Source organism: Rosa rugosa, chromosome 2 (assembly GCF_958449725.1).
Source record: "Rosa rugosa chromosome 2, drRosRugo1.1, whole genome shotgun sequence".
NCBI classification, from domain to species: Eukaryota; Viridiplantae; Streptophyta; class Magnoliopsida; order Rosales; family Rosaceae; genus Rosa; species Rosa rugosa.
Genome location: NC_084821.1, coordinates 58007683 through 58031101, shown reverse-complemented (window position 1 = coordinate 58031101; position 23419 = coordinate 58007683). Strand labels below are relative to the sequence as shown.

General features: G+C 39.2%; 1 protein-coding gene across 1 annotated transcript; it reads left to right on the top strand.

Moving 5' to 3' along the window:
• The first annotated feature begins 17836 nt into the window (after positions 1–17836).
• LOC133728768 (uncharacterized) lies at positions 17837–23180 on the top strand. Its single transcript, XM_062156203.1, has 22 exons — positions 17837–18095; positions 18222–18400; positions 18682–18761; positions 19026–19112; positions 19241–19291; positions 19388–19505; positions 19582–19638; positions 19735–19799; positions 19905–19988; positions 20083–20133; positions 20240–20302; positions 20405–20451; positions 20553–20622; positions 20712–20774; positions 20863–20952; positions 21037–21075; positions 21189–21416; positions 21508–21593; positions 21833–21881; positions 21959–22039; positions 22129–22222; positions 22544–23180. Exons 2-22 carry the CDS (start codon positions 18283–18285, stop codon positions 22813–22815), a joined length of 1893 nt encoding a protein of 630 aa, XP_062012187.1. The 5' UTR covers positions 17837–18095; positions 18222–18282; the 3' UTR covers positions 22816–23180.
• The last annotated feature ends 239 nt before the right edge of the window (positions 23181–23419 follow it).

Genomic DNA, 23419 nt, shown 5'->3' with positions numbered 1-23419 from the left:
AAGTATCGGTTGCTATTCGGTCGGTTTGGTAATTACCAAACCAAGTGACAACCCTATTTAGGAGTTTGCTAATGAAGAACTAATGCTTGCATGTACATGTATCTTAGATTCAAGATCTTGCCACGAAAGTGATTGTATGATCTGGACCGGACTTAATTAGTTTAGGACTAAATACTCATTACTCCTCATACTTTTCCTTGAAAAACAGTTTGGTCCCTCGCCTTTTAAATTAAATTGAATAGTCCTTATTCTTTCTAATTCTCACACAATAGGTCCAAAATGATCCAAAATGACTATTATACCTCTCATTTCATCTTTTTTTTTTCTTTTTTTTTTGTCTATTTTTTTTAATTTTTCTCCCCTTTTTTTAAACTCTCTCTCTCCCCCCCCCCCCCTCTCTGCCCCCTCTCCCCCCTTCCTAAAAACAAAATCCCTAAAACTCTATCAACTTTCTCTCTCGCCGGAGCCACTCTCGGCCTTGGATCGGAGCTCAACAGAGAACACAACCATAGCTTCCCTTTTCTAACATAATCTCATCGTTTCCTCCAATTCCAGAATTCAAGAACGTGAGCCGAAAGGATTATGCCATGAACTTATATGGTGGTGGTATGGCTAGATTTTTACCGGAGATTGGAGAATACCTAAGTGCAGAGGCGAGAGCTCCGGCAATGGTGTTGGTGGTGTCGTCCGGCGGTGGTGGGTGACGGGGCTCCTAGGTTTTGCTCCTTCTTGTTTACTGAGTTGAGCCAAGGTGGTGGTGAAGCAAGGAGATCGCCGAAAATTGAAGAAAGGTGAGGAGCAGTGGCGCTGGAGCTTGCGGTATGCGTGTGGGGACCGGGATCGTCGTATGGCCGTGATTGGCTCGAGTTTCGGTCTAGATTCGACTGGTGATGGTGGCGCTGTGAGATGGTGGCCAGAAGTGGTGGTCTCCGGTGATGGCAGAGGAAGAGAAAAAGAAGAAAGGTCGAGGGAGAGAGAGAGACCGTGCGGACAAGAGAGAGGGAGAGAAATCCCGGGTTGCCAGTCGAGTTGGGGAGGTTGGGGTGGAGCCGATTTCAGGAGCAGTTTGTCGAGATTGGAGAGAGAGAGAGTCGCGGTGGCCTTGGTTTCATGGTAGAGGCTGGGGTGGGACATGTCGGGAACGTTGACGGAATGGCCGCCGCGGGAGGCGGTCTCATAAGCGTAGAGGGCCAAGAGGACGGCCTCGAAGTCAGCGAGGGGGATGCGGAGGGGGACGCGGGAGAGGTAGAGGCCGGCGACTAGGGGGAGGAAGCGGAGGACGAGGATGTGTCAGGGTCGTGGAGGAGGGAACGGGCGGTGGTGTGGGAGGTAGAGGGATTGGATTGCCGCTGCTTGGGGTAGAGAGAGAGAGAGAGAGACGAATACGTTTAAAAAAATAGACAAAAAAAATAATAATAAAAATAAAAAGATGAAATGAGGGGTATAATAGTCATTTTGGATCATTTTGGACCTGTTATGTGAGAATTAAAAAGAATAAGGACTATTCAGTTTAATTTAAAAGGCGAGGTGACCAAACTGTTTTTCAGGGAAAAATATGAGGAGTAACGAGTATTTAATCCATTAGTTTATATGATCAGAGATTATATAGTCCAAAATGTTAGTTAAGTACGTACAAGATAATTTTGGAGCTTCTTTAACAAGACAACTTTTATGCATGTGCAGGAACGAGCTAATAGTGTAACTGTGAGAGCCATTGTTGTTGATAAATTGGTTTGATTAAGATGGGAAAGTGGCCATGTGTTTACTCTAATTCAGGTTGGTAGTGAAGCCTTTTGATCGTATTATAATTAAAGATCAAGAATGAGTTGGTGAGAGAGATTGTGTGTCTTGACGTGTTCGTAAAATGAGATCGTGGGTGATGTTTAGTATGGGAAGGCGGGAAGCTACATGCATGTTTAGCTCAATCCTTTTTCTGGGACCCGGATCTAATATTTCAAAGGACTTAACTCACTAAAGCAAAGAATTTAAATGGTAGATGTATCAGACTCTGAATCTTTGACCACCAATCAAGGGGAAATGATGCCCTAAACTGAAAACAGTGCGGACTAAATTGTGATGTGTTTTACGTTGTTCGCAATTATATAGATTACGTATTGAAATTTAGACGTTGGAATCTTGGCAGGCATGTGGCAATTGCGTTATAGGCCTCCATACTTGTATATTTCTTATTTATCTTAAACTTGTTGAATATCCAAGGACCAACACCATTTTAGACTCTTAGTTGCTTGGATAATAGTTGACCTAAATCACCATATGTACATTCTATACTCCAAGAAAGTCATTATGTATCGGTTACATCATGTAACAATATTGAATAACATTGTACATAATGAGTTGTTAGTCATGTTGTGGTTAATGATAAATCGAATCGAAGGTAGCCGCATAGATGAATTGCTAGAACCACAAATATAGAAGTCTAATCACAAATGTAGCTATGATTCATTAATACACACTATTAAATCAGATACTTTTAATTCGATATATTTCTTGTCACAATATTTTTTTTTTTTTTTTTGAAAAATATCATGTCGATATATTAATATTACTCAGGCCAGAAAGGACCATTACATATCCTCCCTCTACCATCTCTGGGCAGATAAAGAGTTTGTGGTAAAACCACAGCGATACATAGATTAGGTCCGATCATTTGACGGTACCCATGCTCACTTATTCAAGAAAGCCTATAAACTATGTTACAAGGACAAGTAAATAGGCTAGGTAAATAAAACCTAAATGAGACTCAGCCCTAGAAGGCTGACCCATTCCTCATGAGGCCCAAGATAAGGCCCAAAGACCTCATCCCAGTCCCAAAAAGAGTAAGCAAGCCCAAAAGGCCCAGCCAATCTCGGCGCCGTGCAACCTTCTAGCAGCTCCGTGCCTCGGACTCCAGTGCCACCTGACGCTGCGACGACCACCAAGTGCAACCACAGAGACAGTTGCACCATCAGGACATCCCCGCCCAAGTCATTGAACATCGAATCTGATCGGAACCAGATTGACGAGAAAGGCTGGATGAGGAGTTTGATCAGCCAAATCAACAGCACCAGCGCCGATAGTGTTAAAACCATCCACCAGAGCAGGAGCCATCCACCACTGTGCACCACCGCAATCGAGAGCCCCACTCCATCTCTGCATGCTTCACCGCCGGCAGCGCCCAAGCGGAGCATCTCACCTCGCCTTGACGTCCCTGGCCAGGACGAAGTAGATCGATCCACAGTCCCCATTAAAACCAGGGCTTCAGCAGCAAATTGGGATTGAGAGAGGCCTAGCCTTGGCCTCGTGGAGGAGACAGTAGCCGTCATGCTCAATGAGTCCGATGACAAAGAGATTGGAATAGGTTGCCATCGATGATGGAGGAGAGGCCAAGGGCACAATCCTAGTAGACTTCCAATGCGATCGCCCATATCCCAACACCCCGCGCCAGATCTGATCGAGATCATCTTGACAAGGAGTGCCTCGATTTGGGGTTGATCGATCTTGTTCCGTCCTTCGTCGGAGAAGACTAGGTTCCCCAGATCAGGTAAAGCAATAGGCAGAGGGCAATCAGGTTGCTCTGCACTTCCATGGTGTTGAGTCGGAACCCGCACCATCATATTCCATCCTTTGTTGCTGTGTAATGGCCAGAGCCATGGCTGGCTTAGAGATCGGCTGTTGGTGGCCGGAGGTAGATAGCCTAGCCTCGGTGGGCTAGGGTTGAGGAAGAGCGGCGCTGCTCTCATAGGGTTTTTTTGCAGAAAGACCATCCTTTCTTGTCACAATATTAGATACTTTGAATTTCATATATCTTTTGTCACTTTCTAAACAAAATGCGGGTTTTTTTTCCCTTCATTTATGGCGCAATGCAACATTAGCAGGTTGACTCTTTTTACTCCCTAAAATCACGGAATTTACATTTGAATGCCTATACGTCTCTACCAAGCTAATGGGGCAAAATCCGTGCCTAAATGGTAATCTGAACTCCAAATTCTAGTTGGAATATTAGTACTAAAATATAGTCAACAAAGCAAAAGCAGAATAGACATATAAGCCACATATCAAAAGGCCAACAAAGTTACTGAAAAAACAAAAACAAAAAGAGAGAGAGAGAGAGAGAGAGAGAGAGAGATGCTGAACGGTGGGAAAATCGATCCCTAACTACCAAGAATAGCCGTATAGGTCAAGATGAGCTTCATTGGGGCATTCCACAAACAGTTGGTGTGCAGCATGTATTGGCCGGCAATGCACCGGCGCCCAAGGGTTGCGTTTTATTATGCTGTGGCAATTGTGCATGTTAGGGCGCGCGCGGCAAGAAAACTGGTCCCTAACTAATCAAGAATCTAGCTCACTATGCCTAACGAGATTCGTCGAGACATTTCCACAAACATGCTAGGTTCTGTGCATCATGTATTGGCCGGCAATGCAGGAGCTCCCTAGTGTTAGGTCCTATTATACGTACTGTTTCCCCAGGAGAAGAGGACTGGGAAGTCTGATGGAGGCGACCAGACGGCGTTCCCTTCGAGAAGAAGAAGTCTGACACGTAATACTGTCAAGGATGACGTGGTGACATGTAAATCTGAGGTGTCGAGTGATCGGTGGGTCTGCACTGAAGTATATGCTCCATTGAAACCCTACCTACCTCCCCGGCCAATGCATGCACATTGCTTTAGCAATTCAACCACGTTGGTGGAGGAAATTACATAATTTACATCGATGGATATGCCTAGTCAGCTCCACGTGTTGCTATTTACGGTGCCCGTTGCGAGTAGGGTTTGCTAAATTGCTAGTAATGGAATAAGATTTGTGTTCTATGGAATTTGACTGATGTAGTAGTGAGATTTAACCGAAAGGAAGTGATAGTTAAAACAGATTATATCAGGTGACGTGAAACACGTGTGATTCCATACTTAATCTGTTATGTTTGCTGTGTTTATATATAATGTAAAAGTTATAACGTCTAACCCTATTATGGTATAAGTGAAGAGGTGCGATAGATTATTCTATCTAATTTGATCCATGTTATACTTTGGAAAATGGGAGATGTACTCTGAGTTAAGAAATAGTTGATTGATAATTTATTCGGTCCAAACTAGCCTAACTTTAGGAATTCGGTCGAACATAAAAATGGGAAGAAACATATGGATGCATGATATTCGAAGCTAGCTAGCAGTGATAAATAATGCTTATTTCGCAATGCCAACTGGCTCTGAGTCTCTTTCTTGTTGCTGGCCTGCATGCATAGCCTGCCCTATCCTTGGAGTTTTGAGACAAGTGGAAAACAAGAAACAATATCTTTAAATTTATCATTTCATAATATAAAATCCCTGAAGATTATGCATATCTATTACAATATTTAATCTTCAGAATTTGATTGAATATACATTAAGAATCATGAATCATGATAAAGACATTTTCCACAGTTTTGAATTATGTCATTCAATGAACTAGTTATCCACAAGGATTTTAACCATATATTTAATAACAAAGGTTAAAATTGAATCTAAAAAACCAATTTTTTTCAACTCCAATATAAAACACACTATCTATTTTCCACCCGATCAACATCAGTTCATTCATGAAATCAAATAAAACCATCTTTCTGCAGGAAACTAAAATATTGTAAGGCCATCTTTCTGGAGGAAACTAAATAGTCCTATCCAGCAAGTTGAACAAAATAATTTAACTATAAATGTATTAATCAGAATATAAAAAAAGTTGTGAGTAAATTATAGAAATTGGCCTGAAAGACTGAAATAATTATAAAACATTTTAGACCAACGAATTCATTGTGTGGCTCTTAAGTATTGAATGGGCGACATCACCCTAGAGATCATGTCTTTGTTGAATTGGGTGTGGTGATCAAGTCGGTGAAATATAGAAATTCTCCAAAAATTAAAGGGATTAGATCCTGGGGTCAATCCTATATTTGCATGTAACTCAAACAGTGACAGTAAATAAAAACAACAAACAACAAGATTTTGCATATCCATTTAGATACATCTATTTAAGTATAATTGTTCGAACGAGAAATATTAACAAGCTCTAGAAATCATAACTAAAGAACCAGATAAGATACATTAATTAAACATGTGTGTGATCCAAATGGATGTCTCTTGTCATTAGGGCTATCAATGGGTCGTGTCGGGGTATATGTCGTGTCACAAGAGACAAACCCAAACCCAACCCATTTATTAATCGTGTTGAAAATTTAAACTCAAACCCAACCTATTTATTAAACAGGTTACCCGTTTCCAATGCGTTTAATCAATTTAATAAATAAGTCGTGTCGTGTTAGACAAAATGACTCATTTAAGGGTAACACTGCAACTCACTTAACAAAAAAAATGCATAAATTGATTAAATTCACTAAAAACTCCATAAGACGAAGAATATAAATAATTATATATAATTCATAAATAATTAAATCCAATAATGATGAAGCAAAATATTTCAAATTGTCCAGTCCTAGGATCAAATACTCCCAAAGTCTAAAATTTTAAGAAGAAGTATAGCATAATCGGGTTATACGGGTTCACTTCGTGTTGGCGGGTTGACCCGCGGCCGACCCGCTTTTTAATCATGCTGGTTCAACCTGCTTTATTTCTTGCGGGTTTCGAGTCGTTTTATCGGGTCATGTCGGAATTGACAGCCCTACTTGTCATCCTAGCAGCAAAACTTGACTACAGAGATTTAGGTACGGTACCTAACAAGACAAATTAATGTTGAACAAAAGCTACTTAAGCATACTTTTGAACATGAATAAGATTTAGAGAGGCAGTAATGGTCATATGTAATGAACAAAATTTGAAACTAGCGTAAGCTTAATCTGTATTGATGCTGTCCTTAAAGCTGTAAAGCTGTAATTAAGAAACTAAACTTAATGAATTATGCTCAGATTGTTGAGAGTATAGAATTTGGCATCAAGAATTTCAGGGTTTGCACAAAAAAAAAAATTGTTGTCTCGATATTGTAAATTGATATCAAATTGAATGCTATAAGTTTTTTTTTGATTGGGGGAGGTTAGCGTTAGTTAGCAACACACACCCTTGAAGGGTATCTCAATAAGGCTGGACTAATCCCTCCAACGTGGGACTTAGCAACAGGCCCAAAGGCCCAAAGGCCCAACTGCCACCACTAGCCACTAGGTGTAGGAGAGGGGGCTCGAACCCGAGTGTGGGGGTTCCACACCTAGAGGCTCTACCACCCCACCATAACCTGGTGGTTGAATGCTATAAGTTTTACGTACACGATTTAACATTGATTTTTTTTAAAATATAGTTAAATCGGTGTTAGTGGGTTAATTATTTTACAGATTATCATATCTAATCTCATTTCTTAGTCATGCTAATCATTAATCAATAGCCATGAGTGTAGTGCTTTACGTACGAAACAATTTATTTCTGCTGTAATCACTTGAATAAATATGTGGGCAATGAGAATTTATCTTAAAACTTGAGCACATAAAAGAAAGAAAACAAAATGAGATTCAGTGGCCGTTGGTTGAAGTTGGTTGGTAGGTAGTTTACTTGAAATGCAAGGATCCTTATTTGATCTTCCTTTTTTTCTTTTTGGTTGGTTATTTTATCCACAGAGTTTCAAACAAAGTCTTTTTATCCCCAAAGAATAATGACCCCATTTTCATTACTTGGTCTTTGTTTTCTCTCAATCTTCTCTTTATGGTACTTTTCCGAAAGTTCGTGAAAGCAGCACGATAAAACTTCTGATTCGATCGATCAGTTTATGTATTAGTGCATGAGAATATCCTTTTCCTTCCGCACTGTCCAATCTCTTATTGTAAACAAATAATTTCCTTTTTCTGTTATATATGTAAGTACGTAAATACATATTTGTTTTGGTAACATTATCGACATGAAGGAATGTGGAGCCCTAGTGATCAACTTGTCATATATATGATAGGTATATAACATTAACACCATTGATTATAACCCCATGGGAATAGCTTATGGCTACGTGGTAGGGTCTGTATGGCACTGGGTGGAGTTAATAGGGAAGTAATTAGTTCACCCAGAAAAGAAAAGAAAAGAGTTGTTGGTTTCGGTTAGATCTCATTCATGCATAGTTATTATAATTTTATAAAATTATATATATATATATATATATATATATATATATATATATATATATATATATATATATATTTGTTTAGGTTCTAATTTGAGAAAAGGATATAAGGGAAACTGGGAAAATATTCCTTCCCCTTCCGTATTATGCACAACTGCAGCGTGGGAACAGAAACGGAAAAAACTGAAAGTAGGGCTGTAAATAAGCTCGATACAGCTCGTGCTCGACTCAGATTCAGCTCGATTTTAGCTCGTTCAGCTCGTGTTCGTAAGATAAATGAGCCGAGTTTGTGCTCAATTTTAAGTTTGACAAAAAAACAAGCCGAGCATGAACAATGATATATTCGGCTCGTCTAGCTCGTGAGTAGCTCACAATTTTCAAGAGTAGCTCGAGTTTGTTAAAACTCGGCTTGTTTGTTAAAACTCGACTTATGAAGATTTATTGTATTAAACATAAATCACGCAATTGTGGTACGAAGTAGAAAGCTACTTCCCAGCAAACAAATAGGAGTCAATTCCTCATCTATAAGCCGCTTTCTCCAGCCCAACTCGAGATAATTACCAATTTCATAGAACCATGATCTGAATTACGCCTGACACTTTAAAGACCGTAAAGGCCCTGCATCACCCAAGGAGGTCAACTCTCGGGCCAGGCTAGCCCAAAGCACTAAGTAATGAATGAGGGTGGCAAGACACCCTCCAACCTGGCCCAATTCTGGATTGAATTAGACCTACTCAAATGGGCCCAAGAGAGACTGAGCCCAAATGGCTCAAACCCAGACCAAGAGCCCCAGGCCCAGGCAACGAGGCTAGCCCAAGACATGTGCACTCGCTGCCAATCTGCCACCGCCGTCATCACCATCTCCGGCGGCCGACCTCGATCAGTGTCAAGCCCGATCATGGTGAACCCAAAGCTGTCCACCACCACTCGCAATCAATAGAAGCCAAAAAACAGCAACCCGAGAGCCGTCGCTCCCCTGTACAAAACCACCAAGACGCTCTACCTGCCGGAAAAAAGAGGGCTCGCAGACTTCCGAATCCGACCGGTTAACTCACCGTCCTGCTTTCAACACTACCGCCCAGAGATCCGCCTTCCGACCCAGACCCCAATCAGTCAATCACGCTGGTATTAGCCTTCTAGAAACGCCGTCGATCTGCCTCGATCCAACAGCGCCCAAACCCGTCACCCAGATCCAAGAAACCACCCGGATCTTACCGACCCTCTATCACCACCAAACAGACACTGAGGTCTGCAACTCGCGACCTACGACGAAGGCCCGCCGGTGAAGACTGCCGCGCCGCCGCCACACTCTGCTCAGAAATCCTAGGGCTCTGCTAAATAGCCATTAACACTGAACAATTTAACTATGAGTTAACATCTAAGATAAGGATGATTTCTATTTTAATATCAAAAAAAAATTGCAAGATGAAATAAACAAATAAACATTTGGCCGTACAAATATTACACAATGACTTGTCCATTAAACTAACCACCTCCTTGTTTTAATAGGTAACCACCTCGTTTTTAGCCGGATACCATTTTCTTTGTTCTCAACTATAGTTTATTGTATCAGTACATACATAGTTACATACTTGGTCGTGACAAAACAATGTAAATACAGGCCTCTTCCAAGAAAAAGGAACGAGCCAAATACCAAAGACAAACCCGAAAAGAATAGCATATTATTTCGATGTGAGCCGATCAAGTGGCATGGTCCCCAAACCCTAGCTTGGCTAGGGTTTAAACCAATCAGTGAAAGCCATATGGTAATAACTTGATGTATTAAATATCTATAAAGTATAAGAATTAAGACGCAATGTGCGTTAAGGATAATATAGTTTTACTATCAGTAAAAACTATATTATCCTTTTCGATGTAACTAAGATTACTAACTAATCTTGGCATTAGTTGTATGTTAATAAAATCCACAAAATAAAGGCATGAGATATGGATGAAGGTAAGCCGAGATTAGTTTGTAACTAAGAACGTCATGATACTTGCCTGGCGAAAGAAAAAGGACCTTGACTTCGAATCTGAAGTTTTTATTGTGACTTCTAACTATTAGGTTTGCTTTCGATCGAGCTATTGAGAATCTTTTGATTTGTGATACATTCTGTTTTGGCAAACTATATATAAGGACATCGAACCATTGAATTTTTAGGCTAAAGACGAATCATAAAACATCGCAACAAAAACAGAAAATGAAAGGAGACAAAAATAACATAATTAAACATCTACATAAGAACATCGCACCACCAGACTTCTAAGCTGAAGAACCATTAGAAATCACAACAAAAATAGAAAGTGAAAGGATAGAATGTAGCAGTAATTAAGCATCGTACGGACCTATCGGTGAATTGTGATCTGTTGGTAAGTTATAATTCCAACATTGTAAAGGTCATGAGTTCGATTCTCTCTAACATATATAAAGGTGGAGTGGGCTAAAGTGTTTTTTTATTTTTTATTTTTTAAAAGCATTGTACGGACCTAACTGCAAAATATATATATATATATATATATATTTTTTTTTTTTGTAAAAGAAGCTAAATGTGTATGAATAAGCATTGAAGGCATCTTGCCTTACTTGATTCTCTTTAAATCTGGTCCTTTTGCCATTATAAATTGGGGATACTACTCCTGTTTTTACTTCTTTTTTATAATCTACTTAATTTTGAAAGAAATTTGAAAAACAATCTACAGCTAGATTGTCTTTTAAACCTATCTAACAAAAATCTTTGGAACATTGGTTCTTTTAGAAAAAGAATACATGGTTCTCCCTGGTTTGGATATGAATTTTTTTTTTTTTGAGGGAAACAGGAGATAATTCCATTGATAACAATCATACAACCTTATTAGGTCAAGCGAGAGAGATCCGACGATCCCTCAAATTACATTCACTGCTCAATTATTCAAGACTAAAATCCAAAAATGAAAAATGCAAAGAACTAAAATCTGAAAAAAAAAATGCATAAAATGAAATCTAAGAAACTACACCTACAGACCCTAACCGTAAGTACTTGTTTTGACTAGCGTGAGCCTAATGACCCTCTTGGTGTACCTCTCCACAAGTCAATGCAGAAACAACCAAGAATTAAGGCCGGGTAAGACTCCCTTTCCTAATCCGCTTGGGAAGTAGGCTGCTGCTCCACACCTCTATTAGTTTGGGCTTCGATAATTACCCCTAAAGAGCTGGTCACCATGGAATCCGAGCATACCAGCTTCGAATCAGCTTGATTAGGTTTAGGGTTGTTCCTTCGACCACAGGGCCTGCTTCATTTCTTCACCGCCTTCTCAACCAAGGTGATAGACACCTCAAACAATCCCTCAGATGATAGTTCCAAACCAGGTGCTTGGCCTTCTTCCAATTCTCTGTAGCCTCCTCTTCTCATTGCCGCTGTACACCCGTAACCGTAGTCGGCTCAGAAATATCTTCAGGGAGGGGCCGGATTATAACCCCTTCCCTTCGAAGCAGATTTGGGAAAGAGAGGAAGGGGAGAAAGAATGAAGTTAGAAACAGAGACAGATTAGCCCTAAAAATTAGGGCAGGAACCATCGACTCCAACGACAAACTAGACTCTACTGCTTCTGGCTCTGGCTCCAACTGACGCGGACATCGAGCACCACCATAATTAATCATGGCGCACTCACGACACCTCCCCAATAGCCTCTCGTACCTGAAATGCAAGGTTAGCATGTCGGCCAGTGAAACCCAGACTCGATGCTTCAATCAGATCGTTAAGTGGCAGCGAAACCCTAACCCACGCAACAACTTGTCGGATCCCAGGATGATCCACCTACAAGAATGGGCTAATGGTCTCTCTGACTAACTGGAAAAATGAAGACATTGATATACATTAAAATAAAACAAGGAGGCATAATTTGAAAGCAACTAAAATGTGAGAAACTCTTTTAGATGATGTGATCATGCCATACATATTGGTAACTTAGTCTGTTTTTTGTTTATGCAACAAAGTATTTGAGTGAAATGCAAAATACACGACAAGGAGATTGTGACAAATATGATCGATATGCATAGAAATCAGTGTTTTAAAAATTGAGAAAGGTAGTTTCCTAGGGGGCTTAAGCACTAGGTGGTGGCCAGGCGCTCGGATTAATAAAAAATGTTGGAAAAAATCGGCCAAAGGATTAGGCCGAATTAGGCAGGAATTAGGTGAACTTGGATGGGTCAGGTTTAAAATTATTAAAAAAAAGAAAAGAAAAGAAAATTGGAGTCAAAATCAAATAATAACTTACAATTGAGAGCGCTTCATGTTCACGACCCTCTCTCTCTCTCACACACACACACACACACACGACACCACCACTACCAATAAGTTACCCCTCTTCTCGCAACTGAAATCCTAAATCCTCAAAACCATCCATCACTAATAAGTAGACGCTTATTTAGTTATTTATATGTTATATAAAGAAATAAAAATAAAAACCGCCTGATCCCCACCTAGACATGTAGGCGCTAGGCCCAGGGAAGGACTTACCTTTGGGTATGCAGGAATTAGGCGGGCTAGATGCGTCAAGTTTAAAATTATTAAAAAGAAAAGAAAAGAAAATTGGAGTCAAAATCAAAGAAATTAAAAACTTAAAACAGGGAGCTCTTCACGTTCACAACCTTCTTTCTCTCCTCCTGGCCGTTTATCTCTCTCTAAATTATTAAAAAGAAGAAAGAAAAGAAAATTGGAGTCAAAATCAAAGAAATTAAAAACTTAAAATAGAGAGCTCTTCACGTTCGCGACCTTCTTTCTCTCCTCGTGGCCGTTTATCTCTCTCTCTCATCTCCCTCTGTGTCTTTGGCCATCTATAAATGACATCACTACCACTAATAAGTAACCCATCTCTTTGCAACCGAAACCCTAAATCCTTAAAACCATCCACCACTAATACGTGGATACTTATTTAGTTATTTATATGTTATATAAAGAAATAAAAATAAAAACCACCTAATCTGCACCTGGACATGTAGGCAGGGCGGATCTAGGTATAGGGGTGGGAGGACTCAAGCCCTCCCCAGACTGTTGAGGTGAAAAAAAAACTAATATATATGATATATATTTTTTGTTTGTATGTATGTTTGTTTAAGGAAACCCACCCGAACTCCCCAATTGTCGAAGTCAAACTCTTCTCTGGCTTTCCCATTCTCTCCGTCCATCACAAACTCTCATTCTTCGTCTTCTTCTTTCCAAAAAGGCCTAAATTTCAGACTAAATTCAATCGTTAAACACTTGAACTCTCAAGTTCTTATCTCCTCGCTCCTGCATTCCCACACTTGTGCTAAAAAAAAAAAATTGGGCTTTGCCCAAAAAGACACATGAATAAGTAGCCCACCTCATTTTCAAATCCTAGATTCGCCATTACATGTAGGCACTAGGCTCAGGAACGGACTTACCTTTGGGTATGCAGGATTAGGCAGGCTAGATGGGTCAAGTTTTAAATTATTAAAAAAAAGAGAGAGAAAATTAGAGTCAAAATCAGAGAAATTAAAAATTTAAAACAGAGAGCTCTTCATGTTCGCAACCTTCTTTCTCTCCTCGTGGTTGTTTACCTCTCTCTCTCATCTCCCTTTTTGTCTTTGGCCATCTATAAATGACATCACTACCACCAATAAGTAACCCATCTCCTTGCAATCGAAACCCTGAATCCTCAAAACCATCCATCACTAATAAGTTGACACTTATTAAGTTATTTAAATGTTATACAAAGAAATAAAAATTAAAAACCGCCTAATCCCCCACCTAGACATGTAGGCGTTAGGCCCAGGGACGGACTTACCTTTGGCTATGCAGCCCCCCCCCCCCCCCCCCTGTTCTAACCTATCAAATTTAATGAAGTGATATGATATGCAATCCCCCTACATCTACATGAACTTAGCTGTTTGGACCCCCCAAAACAAAAGAAAACTTTGATCTAAATGAGGAATTACTGATCAAACCAAGTCGTGGCAAGAGAAAATTAATTAATTATATATATATATATTGAAACTAGAAGATGAAGGCATTAGATCAACAGCCAAAAGGCTAGAGACTACAAGCACTCAAAGATTGCAAAAATAGCAGGGTAACAACCAAATTCCTATCTAAGCACTTAAAGCTCACTTTTAAGCGAACCTATAAACAAAGACTAACTTCCTGTCTTCTAGAGAAAAATCATCAAGTATCCCTTCATCCGCCTACTAATTAATCATGTTAGTCAATGATCAAGATCATCCTTGGACTTTCCAAATGCATCATCCTTGTCCAAATCTCAAAATTCCCTCTAATTGTCACGTCAGATGATGACTTGGCACCGACAAGCATGGCCCACTGTTCAGACTTTGAACCCCCAAGATGGACAAAATAGACATTTTTCCTTCTTGATGAGATTTCTCTTCCACACTCGAAAAAATCCTACCTTCGTCACTCTCAATACATCACACTCCCAAAATCTTAGCCTCTTCCTCACAACCCACCTACTCCTTCTCCCCTCCAAAAATCCAGAAACTCAAAGACCCAAAATGCAGCTGAATCTCCCCCAAAAAACACATCTCTCAATTTCTTCGATTTCCTGAAAACCTTTATGGGTTCGCGAGTTTGGCTAAAAGTTTCTATCTTTAAGAGGCAATGCAAGCATGATGGTGGCTGCCATTTCTGAAGCAGTAGATTTAGCCGACCCGAAAATGACCCAATCTAGGCCGCCGCTTTTACCGTCGGAAAAAGACAATGCCTCCTCCGTACAACAACGAGTCGTTCGCTGTGGATAGGTATCTTCCAAGTACATGTCTCCTTCTTCTTCAAACTTGACTTCTACTTGTACGACAATGTTTTCTTCCGTGTCTTCTAGAAGATGCCCTTCGCCCTTGCTCTCCCGGTTCATAAATTTGACTTCGTCGTCAAATTCCTGTTCGAAACAGGCCTAATCAATTTGATCTTCAATCAGAGGGGTTAGGGTCGTTAAATCGATCAGAGAAATGAGAGACTTGTCGTTGGTGCTCATTTTGATCTTTAATCTCTCGTTGAAAGGGTTGATTTGGGACGAGAGGCTTGAATCAACTGAAAGGGTTGATATCCGGAAATGAAGCAAAAGAGGGTTTCATATTGGTTTCGAAAAATTGAGTCTTTTATTGGAGAGAAAATTTTCTGGGTGTTTGATTTTGGATTTGGGTTTGAGTTTGAGTTGTGCAAGTAGAAGAAGAACAAGAGGAAGAAGAAGTTGTGCAGAGAAAAGAATTTTTCTACTGTTTATGGTTTTTGTGAGAGATTCTTTTGTGTAAATGGAGTGATGTAGGGGGTGGTATTGTGCAGGGTAGGGGAAGACTAGGTTGTGATGGGGCGATGCTTTTAGTTGCACGATCGACATGGTTGTTGGGGAGAGTGAAATCAGAGGAAAGGAAGAAGAAGAATATGGGGTTACAAGGGTTAGTTTGGAAATTTAGTCCAAAATGTGGATTAAGGCTGAAAAGTGGGCCATGCTTGACTGTGATAACTCATCATATGACGTCATAATTGGAGATAATTTTGAGAATTGGACACGGATGATGCATTTGGGAAGTCCAAGGATGATCTTGATTAAAAAAAGAGATTAGTGACTAACATGATTTTTGACCCTAAGTTGGAGGAGGCAAACTGAAATTAGTCCTAATTATAATTAAATTGTTTAAAGATAAAAAAAAAAAAACATATTTGAATTAATTTAATGATTCAACATTATAAGGAGAGATTTTGTAATTAATAACGTTTATCGTCGTGTTTGAAAAATTGTTGTTCGATATAGAGTTATTTATTTATTTTTCACATTAACAACTGAGAATTACATAAACTAGTTTTTTGTGAGTTAAACTCACGATCTTCTACTTAGAAGGAGAAGACTTATGCCACTAGACCATATGGTACTGGACTTCAATATAGAGTTTGTATTTGTTTAATTATTTTTATATCCCAGCTTATCTCTCGTAATTATGACACCAGAATTGAAAAAAAAAAATATTCACAAATTACTTTTAAGTGTATATAGCTTCTATAATTTAGCTTGACCCTTAAGTTTCAAATCCTGGTTCTGCCCTTGGCTAGCCTCTTCCCCACTGCCTAGTGATTTTCAAGACATTGATAGATACGTAAAGTAACGGTGACCCAAAATTTGTTTGTTAATCATATACTACTTTTCTACGATATATAACTTTATTCAAACTAACCATAAATCATACATCAGGAGTGGTGGGGTTGAGGGGGGACAAAGGATAAAAAGGTCGAGAGAACTAGTGATTACAGACATCAGGAGCTATAAAGACATAAACTCGATCTAACTATAATGCACGTCATTTTCCATGAACTACTATGATCAACTAATTGAGAATCAGCAAAGCAAAAATATTATTGACCTAGCGGCCACTCTGCTAGGGTTGAGATTGAAAATTTTCTCTTTTCAATCTACAACTTCATCCATGTTAATGGATGCCTTCCCCTTCTTGGGGTTTGATCGTGGTTCCTTAGCCCAAAGGCGTTTGAGTTCTTCTTCTTAAGGGCATTTCAAGGATGAGGCGGGGCGGTTCCGAGCTGGTGATATTACGGGCTTAGGCTTGATGTGGTTGTGTTCTGGCAATGGTGGTGGTGTTCTTGGTGGCGGGCCTTCTGATCCCCGTACGGGCGACAGCGGGCGGTATAGCCAACCAAGCGGGATCGGGGGCGGATTTGGGATCCCGATTCGTGAGGCAGGTTGGGTAGCGTTGCTACAGGTGACTGATGCTGGTGATGGTTGCCTTTCTAGTGGTGATCTGGCTTTGGTCTGGGACAGATTCAGCGATTATGTCAGATGTTTCAACGAGGACGGCGGCGCTGCAGATGGTGGCGGCGGTGGCGTGGTGATGGGAAAAGCTACTGCTCTAAGTGTCCTTAGCAGATCTGGTTGGGTCTGGGCCCTTTCATGGACTTGGGTTTCAATCTTTGCTAGGGCTTGGCTTGCTTTTTTCATATTAGGTTTTTATTTTATTATGATGGATGAGGAATTTGCAGCCTCATATACTAGTAATATTTAAATTTCATTTGGGTCACAAAATCTAGTTGCTCGGTTGTTATATTTACTTAAACTGCTTCTGAGCTTTCTAGGTTTTGTTAGAATAAATGTGCGTGAACTTTCTTAAAATGTGGGTGTATCTGGGAGTGCGTGGTTCTGTTTTTTTCTAGAATAGGTCCTCTGTATGTCCTAAATGACGGCTCTTTCTGTCTGCCCCTCAGGGGTGTGTTGTTACTGATACTGCTTGCTGAATTATAAAATTGACTGAGCTCATTCGATTAAAAAAAAAAAAAACTAATTGAGAATCAAAAAACTGTTTAAACTCATATAGCATCAATGTGTAAGTTAGCAACTGCTAACAAGAAATCACGTAGCAAAACATCCGAGTGGATACATTTTTACTAAGTGGGTTAAATGTTAAAAATTATCCAATCGACTTTTCTTTACTTTAAAAAAAAAAAAAATTGACTGCATCATTTTTATCTCCTTTTTTTTTTTTTTGATAAAAAAAAAGGAGATAAAAATATCATCATTTTATATTTGGTTCACGTACAAGTACTTATTGGTGGCAGTTGAAGCTGCGACGTAATTAAAAGAAAAATAAAAAAAAGGGCAAGACATAATTTTAGCCAACTTTTTTAATTCTGTATTTTTAAGAGGGAAAAAGTGCGTTCTTTTCTTTATTAAATTTGACCAAAGAGAAAAAAGAAATTTCCAATTTTGAAAGCCTTTGTGCCTATAAATGCCGGTCTCTGCCCAACCCATTCCGCACTGCATCAACTTCCCTCATTCTTCCTCTCTCTTTCTTCCTAGCTCTTTCTGTGTTCTCTTGCTGTTAGAGGCTTTGGATGATATTTCTTACTCTGGCTTTTGTATGATAGCTCATGCTCTTTGCACCTCCTTGTTGGAATTCAAGAGAGATAAAACCAGATAACGTTCAAAGACAGACACACCTAGAATTTTAAGGAACAGGAAACTCAGCAGCTCTGCTTCTGCCTTGAAACACTGGGACTGTGCTGGTGGGTGATGGTTGTATTTAGCAACAAAAAGATCCCATTTTTCTTCTTATTCTTCATTTGGGATATTCAATGCTGTGGTTGAAAATGCTTGTTTTGGTAGTGACAGATGTTTTTCTGTGTATTTAGGAGTTACCCAAAAGTACAGGGCTAAAGCTGGTTTCTGTAAAAGAAGAAGTAGAAGAAGAAAATGAAGTATGTTTTGGTGACTGGTGGAGTTGTGAGTGGCCTTGGAAAAGGAGTCACTGCTAGTAGTATTGGTCTTCTCCTAAAGGCTTGTGGACTAAGGGTCACCTCCATCAAAATTGGTCTCTTCCTCTTCTTCATTCTTCTTTGTTTTTAATTCATGTTATGGTCTTAATCTCTGTTGCTGTTTTAACTTTTAGAGGCAACCCAGTAAGCCATAGTTTGTTGGAAAGATCACCATACTTTTCTTAATGGAAAAAAGATTTTTAGATTTAACTTTTTCTGTTCACCTCTTTTTAAATGGGTGCATGAAAGCTTCTAGATTTCAATTACTGTAATCTCAGTCAGAAAAAGAAAAATGCCTGCAATTTTCTGATCACCATTTGTTGGTTTTGTAATTCAGATCCTTACTTGAACACTGATGCTGGAACCATGTCACCTGTGGAGCATGGTGAAGTCTTTGTTCTAGATGATGGTGGTGAGGTACATAAAATTACTGTCCTGCCCTCTTTGGCCTCTGCAATTTGCTCTCTTTCTGTTTCACAGAAGTCCTCTGAAGACAAAAGTTGATGAATCTAGTTCTGTTTGCAGCTATAAGATCATATAGCTAATGCAAACTGACACTATTTGCAATATTAGTGGTTGTAAATATGTAATTTGGACTTGAGCGTGAAGCGTCTGCACAAATCTAGAGACTCGGTGATTTGCAGATTTTATGTTTACTATTTTTGTTTCTTATGTTCACAGGTGGACCTGGACCTTGGAAACTATGAGCGATTCCTAGAAATCAAGCTGACCCGTGATAATAATATTACTACCGGAAAGATTTACCAGGCATGTTGGTTAAATTTCACATGTATATAATCAATATATTATACATATATCTATGATTCCAAAAATATCTGTATCAGCTTTGATGCCACAACTGACAAAGGTTTGAATTTTCTTTCTTTCGGTCACAGGATGTTATAAACAAAGAGAGAAAGGGAGATTATCTGGGAAAAACTGTCCAGGTATTTTGTCTGCATCTGAGCTCTTTTTAGATATATTAATATGGCCTCTATTTTTTCTTATATTGATTACTTTTCTTCTCTTTTTTAAATGTGTAGGTTGTCCCTCACATCACAGATGCTATCCAAGACTGGATTGAGCGTGTAGCCCATATACCAGTTGATGGAAAGTCAGGCCCTGCTGATGTTTGTGTCATAGAGTTGGGTGGAACTATAGGTACATAAATATTGCACAGTGATTTGAGCTGTTTCAACGGGTTAGTTCAGATTACTAACAGCTTTCTGGGCTTTAGGTGATATTGAATCCATGCCATTTATTGAGGCATTAGGACAATTCTCGTACCGTGTAGGTAAGCGTATTGTGTATCAACTTCAAATTGTTACTGTTTATTGTTTCTGATCTTTCAGTTACTCACTTGACTCTTTGTTTATAATTTTGATTTCAGGAGCTGATAATTTTTGCTTAGTTCATGTCAGCCTTGTGCCTGTTTTGAATGTTGTTGGTGAACAGGTAAACTGAACTTCTTTATAATAATGTGTTCTGAGATCTTAACAGGCTTTAATGAATGTATTGAATTACTTGGTCTATTTAATTAATGCACTGAATTATTCTCAGAAAACAAAACCAACCCAGCACAGTGTTCGTGGACTGAGATGTCTGGGTTTGACACCACATGTGATAGCTTGTCGCAGCACAACGGTCTGTCTCTCTCTCTCTCTGTCATACACACACATGGACCCAAATGTTATCCTTTTGTCATGTTGGCCTGAGGTGTAAATTTTTTTTTTCACAGCCACTAGAAGAAAATGTAAAGACCAAACTCAGTCAATTTTGCCATGTCCAGGTATACGTTAGCTGTTAGATAAATTTTACTTCAAGCATATCACTTATCTATCTGTTTTGAAATATGCTACTTCAGTGAAGCTAACATATGGTTACTTGTTTTCCAGAAAGATAACATCATCACGCTCTATGATGTTCCCAACATTTGGCACATTCCATTACTCTTAAGAGTAAGAACTTTTCTACAACTTCTGAAGTTTATCTAATTGATCTTAAATGATTTTCTTATGTAACTGTAATGTACTGATTTTTACCTGCTTCTTCTCAAATAGGACCAGAAGGCTCATGAAGCAATCTTTAAAGTGTTTAACCTTCAAGGGTATGTCTAATCAGCTCTTCTCATTTGTTATTAGGTTCATCACTTGATACCACTTTTTAGTATTAGAGCATTCACTTACAAAGATATTCCATAATGCACAGATTAACAAGGGAACCTGAATTAGAACAGTGGACTACTATGGCTGAAGTTTGTGATATGTTGCATGAGCCGGTCGGTCCCAACTCTAAAACAATTCACAATGTCAATACTATGTGTTTTGTGGCCATCAAATTGATATGTTAATGTTTTTTAAATAACAGGTGCGCATTGCCATAGTGGGGAAGTATACAAGCCTTCCTGATGCATACCTCTCCATACAAAAGGTGCACTCAGCTACTACTTAACTATGAGTTTCTTAATGCAGATGATTAATACATTGTTCTGATGTACCATATCTATAACTTTCTGCAGGCTCTTGTTCATGCTTCTGTTTCTCGCGGCAAGAAACTTTTTGTGGATTGGGTTCCATCTGGTGACCTTGAGCACACAACTGAGAAAGAGGTTATTATTGATATTCAGTTCTAGTGTGGTTTTCCATTTTTGCTTGTTTCACAACTTGACAAAAGAAAAATGCACATATTGCAGAATCCTGATGCTTATAAAGCTGCATGGAAGTTGTTGAAGGTTTGTATTTAGGTCTAATAGGCCTGGAATCTACGGCTACAATTGTCATACTCTCCCCTTCTTAAGTTGTAATTGCTCTCTGTTAGCCTTCTGACTGTGGCCTAATTCTTCAGGGCGCAGATGGTATTCTTATTCCAGGAGGATTTGGTGATAGAGGAGTGCAAGGGAAAATTCTTGCAGTAAAGTATGCCCGGCAAAAGAGAATTCCATTTCTTGGTATTTGTCTAGGAATGCAGGTCGCCGTGATTGAGTTTGCAAGATCTGTTCTTGGTCTGCAGGATGCCAACAGCACAGAATTTGATCCTGACACTAAGAATCCCTGTGTTATATTTATGCCTGAGGTCTGCATTCTGCATTTTCAGCTTATATATCAGTGTTTGAAACTCATGTCATTCCTTTTCCATTTATCTGATCTCTGTACCATATAAGCAGGGCTCAAAAACGCATATGGGAGGCACCATGCGCCTTGGATCCAGGAGAACATATTTCCAGTCTACAGACTGTAAATCAGCTAAACTGTGAGTACTAAATTGGAAAGAGCTAAATAAACACATTTGTTTTGTACGTATCACGTACATTAGTAACTTGACACATTTCGTTAACATGACTCTGTAACTTTCATAAGAATCAAAGCTTCTTAGAAAATTTATTGCTGTGCATAGATCAATCAGTAACTTGATATGAAAATCAGAAGGTACCAACATGCTGAATCAGATGCCAATGTTGGCTAACCTGTGCAATTTTTGCAATGTGCTAGATATGGAAACAAACGCTTTGTTGATGAGAGACATCGGCACAGATATGAGGTATGTGGCATTCCAATTTAAAATATTGTCTTCTGAGACACTATTTTGGTAGAAGGATTAATTTTTGTTGCATTTAGGTGAACCCTGACATGGTAGCACGCCTTGAAAATTCCGGCCTCTCTTTCACTGGCAAGGATGAAACTGGCCAGCGCATGGAGGTATAGTTTACACTATTGATCCCTGTAACTTTAGATTCATTTGATTTGTATACTCTGCTGATCCCATGTTTGGTATTCTGACATTATAGATTGTTGAGCTACGTAATCATCCCTATTTCATCGGTGTCCAGTTCCATCCTGAATATAAATCAAGACCAGCAAAACCTTCTGCTTTATTCCTAGGTACATATCTCATTTGAAAGTTTACATTCAATTTTATCTTAGCCAAAAGGTTTCCTTGGAATGTAAATAGTATACACAGGTAAATAAATAAGGAATGCATTATGCTTCCAAAGCAAGCAGCTCCCTTTTAGGTTCTTCTGGAAAAAAAAAAAAAAAACGTTCCTAAGTAATATTTGAGCTTTGAAGATGGTTCAGGTTCTGTAGTTGATTGCTGCAACTTGATCAGTCTAACATTATTGTATGCTACTTCTATTCTGACATGTGCATCAGATTACAGAAGTAATAGCTTATGAATAATTTTTGGTTTGCAATGTTGTATAGGGCTTATAGCAGCAGCATGTGGACAGTTGGATGCTCTCTTACCAAGCTCTGAGAGGAAAAGGAGTGCCTCATACGGAGCAGGCAACGAAATGTTTGGAGCAGCATGTGGGCAGTTGGATGCTTTCCTCCAGGGCTCTCCAGAGGCGAAAAGGAATGTCTCGAATGGAGCAGGCCACGATGTATATAATGCCAAAACATGCCAAAATGGAGGTGTAATTACTAATAGGCCTCAAGACGGTGTATATAGCATTTTCAATGGGATGCACTTGTGAGAAGGCATATTAGGTGTGGTTGCTTCTATGTTGTAGGAAATGTTTCGTTGTGGTGTGGCTTAGGGGTTTTTGCTTGCAAGAAGGGGCTTCTCTTAGGTTATATATCGTAGGAGTGTTTGTACAGTCATTGGGGTAATGGTGAGATGTATTAGCCTTTCCAAAGACTCAAACGTAGAAATGGAGCTGAGTCCTGCTCTTTTTACAAAGGACACAGCTCAAAGTCTCCATTTTTGTATTGGGACTTTTAGAACCCCTTCCCCAGCTTGCTATCCTCGTTTTGTTGTTTTAAATGCAGTAATAAATACTTGTATCCATGGACTCTCCCTTTTGATCGATGCTTATCAATTCTCATTTTTCTTGTTTGATCCTAACAAAATTTTGTTGAAATTTAACAAAAGGGAGTACAAAAAACCTATTGTGAACGGTCGTAACTTCTCATTTCATAGTCATATTGAACTCACATTTTTACTAAATTTTTCATCCACAAATTGCAAAAAATTAATAATTTAATATTAAATTTTCAACAAATACAATGTTTAAATCCTATAACTGTGAAACTTGTGAAGGAGAAGCCTCACTTGTTACACAGATCCTTGTAGCAAGC

Excerpts from the sequence above, each read along its gene's own strand:
- LOC133728768 (XM_062156203.1), top strand. The coding sequence starts at position 18,283 with ATGAAGTATGTTTTGGTGACTGGTGGAGTTGTGAGTGGCCTTGGAAAA. Across the intron at positions 19,989-20,082 it reads TAGCTTGTCGCAGCACAACG|CCACTAGAAGAAAATGTAAA; the intron begins GTCTGTCTCTCT and ends TTTTTTTCACAG. Across the intron at positions 20,623-20,711 it reads GTGATATGTTGCATGAGCCG|GTGCGCATTGCCATAGTGGG; the intron begins GTCGGTCCCAAC and ends TTTAAATAACAG.